At 50.4% G+C, this 7,500-nt stretch overlaps 1 protein-coding gene across 1 annotated transcript in view; it reads right to left on the reverse strand.

The window, feature by feature from the left end:
• LOC130402267 (SAM pointed domain-containing Ets transcription factor) overlaps window positions 1-1,339 on the reverse strand; it is a 5,716-nt gene extending 4,377 nt beyond the window's left edge. Inside the window, exon 1 of the mRNA XM_056606412.1 lies at window positions 835-1,339. Coding sequence (XP_056462387.1) covers window positions 835-1,339 — 505 coding nt within the window. The remainder of the gene's footprint in view (window positions 1-834) is intronic.
• Between the last annotated feature and the right edge of the window lie 6,161 nt (window positions 1,340-7,500).

Raw genomic sequence — 7,500 nt, forward strand, 5'->3', positions numbered from 1 at the left:
AGCTCAAAGCAATGAGAACTTATATTGAAAATATTGACCAAACAAACATCTGCATTCGTGGTTAAACAAACAGCAATGTTTGCCAAATCTGAATAAGTATCTCTTATAAAGGCAGCAAATAATAAGGAGGAAATAAGTAAAAGCAGCTAAATATAAATTGTACAGCCTGTGAATCTCGACTAAAAGTAATTTTAGATTTATAATTTTCAGTAGATGCAAAAACAACCTGCCACCTGTCAGAAGGCTAGATCAAAGCTATTCTCTGGGTAGAGATGAACTCTGTTCTCAGGGTAGACTCTAGATCAGCTCTGTTCTCAGGGTAGACTCTAGTTCAGCTCTGTTCTCAGGGTAGACTAGTCTAGATCAGCTCTGTTCTCAGGGTAGACTCTAGATCAGCTCTGTTCTCAGGGTACAGTCTTCTAGATCAAGTCTTAGACCCATGGCGGAAATGAACTGCAACTGAACTTGTAAACAAATCTCCAAATACTGTGAGCGCACCAACAAGATTCCACCTCCACAAGCGCACAGACCCTCACACTGCCTAGCCCCCCACCATCGTGGTCCGGTCTAAAGGTCCCCCCGCAGCAGAGAGAGAGAGAGAGAGAGGACGATGGAGGCGGCCTCACCAGGGTCGATGTCCAGCAGCTTGAGAGAGAGAGAGAGAGAGAGAGAGAGAGAGAGAGAGAGAGAGAGAGAGAGAGGGGGAGAGAGAGAGAGAGAGAGAGAGAGAGAGAGAGAGAGAGGGGGAGAGAGAGAGAGAGAGAGAGAGAGAGAGAGAGAGAGAGAGAGAGAGAGAGAGAGAGAGAGAGAGAGGGGGGACGGAGGCGGCCTCACCAGGGGTGATGTTCAGCAGCTTGCAGGCCGTGGCGATGTCCTTCAGCACCTCGCCCACCACCATGGTCTGGACCTGCTCCAGGGACCGCTCCTCCTCCTGGCCGCTCAGGTCCCCCGGGGACAGACTCGGGCCCTGGCTGTCGATGACCGGGCACTGCTCCGGCTCCCCCCTGCTGGGCTCCGGCGCCAGGCCCCCAGGGGCCCGGTGCCCCGGGGGGAACAGGGCGGCGGGGGCGGCGGCGCCGTCGGACAGCTTCAGCAGCCAGGTGGCGTCCTCCGTCAGGAGCATGTCGAAGCAGGACAGGTAGAGGCCCGGCAGGCCGCGCTCCAGGGGCTCCAGGCAGGGCTTGCTCTCCTCCTGGGGGCCCCAGGGGTCCCCGGGGACCCGGGGGGTCCGCTCGCCGTGGGGTGCCCCCATGGGGGCCAGCCGCGCGCCGTAGACCGCGCCGTCGAGAGGGTTGGACATGTTGGCCACCTGGCAACGGAACCAAGAGGGGATGTTCATGGTTAGAGGGTGGAGCTGGATCAGGTGGCTGGGAGGACGGTCTGGTGGGTAGGGCCAGGGCCGTAGCACCAAATTCTGGGCCCTGTATGCAAGAGGTACTGATGCCCCCCCCCCCCCCCCCCGAATTCCCCCTTCCAGCCCCCTGCGCAGAATTGTTGAGGGGGCCGGGTGTGGGGGTGGGGGGTGAAATTGTTGATGGGGAGGTGGGGGAGAGACGATTGTTGGGGGGGGGGGGGGGGAGAAAATTCGAAATAAATAATGTTTTGTTTTTTTAATTATTATTATTTTTTTGTTCCCATGTGCCCCCCTCTGCCTTGCCCCCCCCCCCCCCCCCCCCGCAGTCCGGCGGTCCTGGGTAGGGTGGTAAACCTCCCTCCAAACCCGGAGGCGTCCTTGAGCAGGATGACACACAACCCCTACCTGCTCACTGAGGACACTGATCGATCACTGTTCACCCAAAAAGAGTCAATCGAATAAGTTCCGTCACGCTCAAAGGCTGCAACTCTAACGTCAAACCACCCAGGGCGTTTCGCGGTTGCCTTTTTCCCTTGGTTCCGTGTTTCAGGTAGAACGTGAGCACGTGCCACCTGAAACACGGAACCAAGGGAAAAAGGCAACCGAAAAACGGTACTACATCCGACAAACTGTTATAACGCTTACGGGGAAATTTAACTAGCTGATAAGATTTTGTACAGGTATTCCCCAATTTCCTTGTGCAAACCAGAGATATGCAAAACAGACGTACAAGCCTGTTATTAAATCCAGCCTTTAAACAAGTCAGAGTCAGCCATACCTCGTACTTCGAGACTTCCTCAGAGTTCGGTCCTCTGCAGGCTGCTAACAGGGTCCTGTGTGGTGGTCGGACAGAGTGCACTGGAGGACATGGGTTCCAGACCCTATCAGGCGCTCGGTGACCAGGAGGGGCTGCCTCTTTAAATGCACCCTGAGCCTCTCATCAACACCACACTCTGGAGGGGATTGACCCCACGATGGACTCACTGCACAGCCCCATGCACACCCCCTTAAACCCTGCACAGCTTCGGGGATGCTGCCGGAGAACGGGATTGGGATGTTTGAGTCTCTTACGTTCGGGTCAGTGGGCCAAAATGGCGGCCGCCTTGGGGGTCGGTGACCGGCATTGAGACCTGAGCCATCGGTGGCGTCTGCCCCCGTCCTTCAAGGGACCGACTCTGCAGCCCTTCGTCTCTAGAACATCAGCTGGAGACTTTAATCAAAGGGGAAGTCCGTAAGAGAATGTGGTGGAGAGACAGAGGGAGAGAGAGAGAGAGAGAGAGAGAGAGAGAGAGAGAGAGAGAGAGAGAGAGAGAGAGAGAGAGAGAGAGAGAGAGAGAGAGGGAGAGAGAGAGAGAGAGAGAGAGAGAGAGAGAGAGAGAGAGAGAGAGAGAGAGAGAGAGAGAGAGAGAGTCAGAGGGAGAGAGAGAGAGAGAGCGAGAGAGAGAGTCAGAGGAAGAGAGAGAGAGAGATAGAAGGAGTGATTGAGAGAAAGAGAGAGAGTGAGCAAGACAGAGAGAGAGAGGGAGAGAGAGAGAGAGAGAGAGCGAGAGAGACAGAGACAGAGGGAGAGAGAGAGAGAGAGGGAGAGATTGAGAGAAAGAGAGAGAGAGAGAGAGAGAGAGAGAGAGAGAGAGAGAGAGAGAGAGAGAGAGAGAGAGAGAGAGAGAGAGAGAGAGAGAGAGAGGGGGGGGGGGGAGAGAGAGAGAGAGAGAGAGAGAGAGAGAGAGAGAGAGGGAGAGTGAGCTCAGGCTTTGAGTTGACCGTGGATGCCCTTTATGACGATGGGCTTCCCTTTACACGGCTGCTGGTCCCCGTTTTAGTTTGTTTCAGAGCTACTTTTTGAACCAGAGGGTCTTACAGTCTGGCTTCTCCAGCTGCCCGGCTCACAAACGAGCAGGTTGGGCGGTAGGGCACTTTTGCTCAAGGGCGTCAACAGGCAGGGCTGAACCCACAACCCTTTACCCTAACCAGTAGCGGTTAGGGTAAAGGCTCCACAGCTACGGCCCCGAGCGGCTCGACGGAGAGAGGTGAAAGGGTTCCTCCTGCCGGGCAGAGCAGGGGGAGGACGGACAGACGACAGACGGAGACATCCGCCCGGACCCCTCCGTTCTTTTTTTTATCCGAGCCCGTAATGACTTGTTTGACTTCCCTGCGTGGGCCCCCACCATAACACTTATCTCCGTGGAGATTGCCGCCCATAAGACGGAACGTTTATGGCCGCCAGCCGCTGGCCGGGGCGAAGTAATCTCCCAGCTCGCTCACGTGCGTCACATGACGCACGGCGTGCCCGTCCGCGCGGCGCTCCGCGGGGCATGTGGCCGATTGGAGAGGAGCCGCGGCGACCCGATGTCGCGAACGTTATCCGGAGTTGTTCCGGCTGGCTGTTGAGTTTGAGGATGGACTTTATCCATACCGCGCTTTTCTAACCAGTGGCCACTCAATGTGCTGTACAATATTGCGTTCGCCCGTTCATACACACATTCACACACCGACGGCGGTGTCAACCATGCAGGCTCGTCGGGAGCAGTGAGGGTGAGGGGATCAAACTAGCGACCTTCTGGTTACCAGCCAACAAACGCTGCCTCCTGAGACGGAGAAGGTTCAGACAGGATTTAATTGAATAGGGTAGGATTGAATAGGGGATACAATCAAATAGGGATTGATAGTTTTATGTATTTTATGAAACGGGTGTCGAACACAAACCCAAGCTATCACCTTTTGGCCAAAGGTGTCGCCAAAGAGAACGAAAACAGAACTCTCTGAGATCGCCTCTTTAAACTCAGACGTCTGGACGAGAAAGCCCTTCCACCACATCCCAAATGAAGTCGTCCCTCCCAGAGCAAGACCTCTGAGGCCCTTTTGTTGGTTCACCCCCCCCCCCCCCCCTCCTCCACTAAAAACCTTTTCCTATCCCTCCTTTCATCTCTCAATTTCCCGCAAACTATGCCCTCTCCTCACGGTCCCACCCCTCCTGCCTGGCTCCCATTCTCCCGCCAGATTAAAGCCCAGGTCGTCGCTGGGCCCCCCCACCCGCTCTCTGTAACAGCTTGCCCTAAGCCCATTAGCCAGCACATTTAACCACATTACGTGGAGGTGGAGGGGGTGGAGGGGGTAGAGGGGGGGGGGGGGGGGGGGTCCAGGGGCATCGGAGGACGAAGGGGAAGGAGAAGCAAACACCGGGCGGGCCGGGCGGCTGTCTGATCTCTAAATGAGCCGACTGAAGAGCTTGATATTCATTTCAGAGGAATTAGGGTCTCGCTCCATTTGCTCGGCAAAGTCAGCCTTTGACACCCCCTCTTTGTCCCCGCGGAGCCCCAGCATCCCCATAACCTCCACAGTCTTCTACCTAGTAACCACTCAGCTTTTGATTCTGATTCCTCTGATTCGGCTGCATTCTTGGCGGGAGGGGGGAGAGGAGTCTGTCTGAGTTAGCCCCGATGTCTGGCTCTGCTTCCTGGTTGATTTGTTTTATTGTTGTTAGGGTTAGGGTTATGTAGGTTTGAATGTGTTGTTATATATGCTGATATATGTAGCTATATATGTAGCTAGTTAGCTGATATGTATGTAGTTATATATATGTTTTTATGCATAGGTAGTTATATATAGTTAGTTAGTTGATATATATTTGTTTGTTATGTATATGTTGTTCTGTATATGTAGTTATGTATATGTGGTGATACATATGTTGTTATATATATGTTGTTATATAAATGGTCTATAGTGTGTTATCTACATTTTGTTACATATATGTTGCTATAAATATGTTGATATATATGGGGTTATATATGTTGTTATATATATGTGGATATAATAATAATAATAATACATTTTATTTATAACAAACTTTACATCAACCTAATGACCTCAAAGTGCTACAATGCACATTAAAAGATAAATACAACATAAAATACTAACTAGATTAAAAAGAAAAATAACAGAGAAAAAATAATCATTTAATTTAGCCAAAGGCTTTTCTAAAAAGCTGGGTTTTTCAGCCTTTTTTAAAAATAATCCACAGTTTATATATATATATATATATATATATATAGATAGATAGATAGATAGATAGATAGATAGATAGATAGATAGATAGATAGATAGATAGATAGATAGATAGATAGATAGATAGATAGATAGATAGATATGTATATATACAACAACATATATATATTTTATACCATAGTCAAACAGACATAAATATCAACATATATAACAACATATATATTACAACATGTCTATCTCTTGTTATATAACAAGAGATATACATGTTGTGGGTCGTCAGTATAGGGCTAAATATATATCCCAAGTGTTTACTTAACAGAAACAAACAAGACTTAGGACTCAAGTTGATGAATGCTGACTTCCCTTCACACTCACACACACACACACACTCTCACAAACACACACACCACCACCGCACCCAAGACACACAGGCGGGGACATTTCCCAGAATAAGGTAACCAGTGATCACCATGATGTGGTTACTGGTAACCAGTGATGCTGGCTGTTAACGGTCAGCAGAAACACAATATCTCCTCCTCCTCCCCTCCTCCTCTCCCTCCTACTCCTCTCTTCCTCCTCCCTCCTCCTCCTCCCCCTCCTCCTCCACCTCCTGTTACTCCTCCTCATCATCATCATCCTCCCCCTCCACCTCCCCCTCCCCCTCCCCCTCCTCCCCCTCCCCCACCTCCCCCTCCCCCACCTCCCCCTCCCCCTCCCCCACCTCCTCCTCCTCCTCCTCCTCCTCCTCCTCCTCCTCCTCCTCCTCCTCCTCCTCCTCCTCCTCCTCCCCTCCTCCTCCTCCCCCTCCTCCTCCTCCTCCCCCTCCTCCTCCTCCTCCTCCCCCTCCTCCTCCTCCTCCTCCTCCTCCTCCTCCCCCTTCACCTCCTCCTCCTCCTCCTCCTCCTCCTCCTCCCCCCTCAACTCTTGCTCCTCCTCAGTCTTCCCAAAGAGAAAGTTGTGTTGTTTGAGCCTCAAGGCAAGGAAGTGTATATAGCCAGGCGTGACTGTTTGCAGTTGCCCTCAAAGGGTAGTGCTACACACACACACACACACACACACACACACACACACACACACACACACACACACACACACACACACACACACACACACACACACACACACACACACACACACACACACACACACACACACACACACACACACACACACACACACACAGAGCTTATATTGTCATTTCTTCTCATGGAAAGGCAGGATTAGCTGAGATGGTAACTGTTGGAAGTTGTTAGAAGACCTAGCATCCTTTGTACGGTTGTGGAGGTTATATACACGTACCATATCAGGGAAAAGAAAGGGTCTTGGCAAAGCACAACAGTGCCTGTTGTCTGCCTGCTGGGCCAATAGCGTTTCAGCTAATAGCCTGTTAGCTGATAGTTTGTTAGCTAATAGTGTGCTAGCTGACCGCGGTGCTGAAAGCGCTTGGGATGCTTATCATTCGGCCAGGTGTCACGTCAGACCTCCATTCACATCATAAAGGTTGAAGGATCTACTAAATGTTCAATAAGTCTTGTTTTATGATGGGGGGGGGGGGGGGGGGGGGGGGGTGGGCTATCATGGTGTAGCAAGATAATAAAGGGCCGGAAATAAAACAATTCCATATTTATCTGAGAGAAGTCTATAACAAAGGTTATAGAGTTCATGTTAACTAAGTTATGAACATCCATTATTAAATATCCTAACCATAACCCATAACCCTTAACTCTAACTCGCTAACCCATAATGCTTTATTACAATGTTTTTAAACTGCTTTGCCTCAGGTTAATCCATGGTTATTTAATGTACCCCTATTGTAAAGTGTTCCTGGAAGACTATACTGTATTTACGTAGTTTGTGTAATCACAACTCGGATAATGATAATAATAATTTATAGGATTTATATAGCGCTTTTTTGGTGGTCACTCAAAGACGCTTGATGGCCACCAACGTTTCCATCTATACGTCCTGAAACACTTCCCTGATATCACATATCTGTGCTTGTTATCAAACCCCCTCATCTCTCATTTGAATACACAGAGGTTTTGTTATTCCGGGTCCTCTAACTATCGTTAATAACTGGTGTCTGAGTTCATCCCAGGCCAGTGGGATGGAGAGATCTTCATCGTGTCTCTAACTGTTATTTC

Source organism: Gadus chalcogrammus, chromosome 13 (assembly GCF_026213295.1).
Source record: "Gadus chalcogrammus isolate NIFS_2021 chromosome 13, NIFS_Gcha_1.0, whole genome shotgun sequence".
NCBI classification, from domain to species: Eukaryota; Metazoa; Chordata; class Actinopteri; order Gadiformes; family Gadidae; genus Gadus; species Gadus chalcogrammus.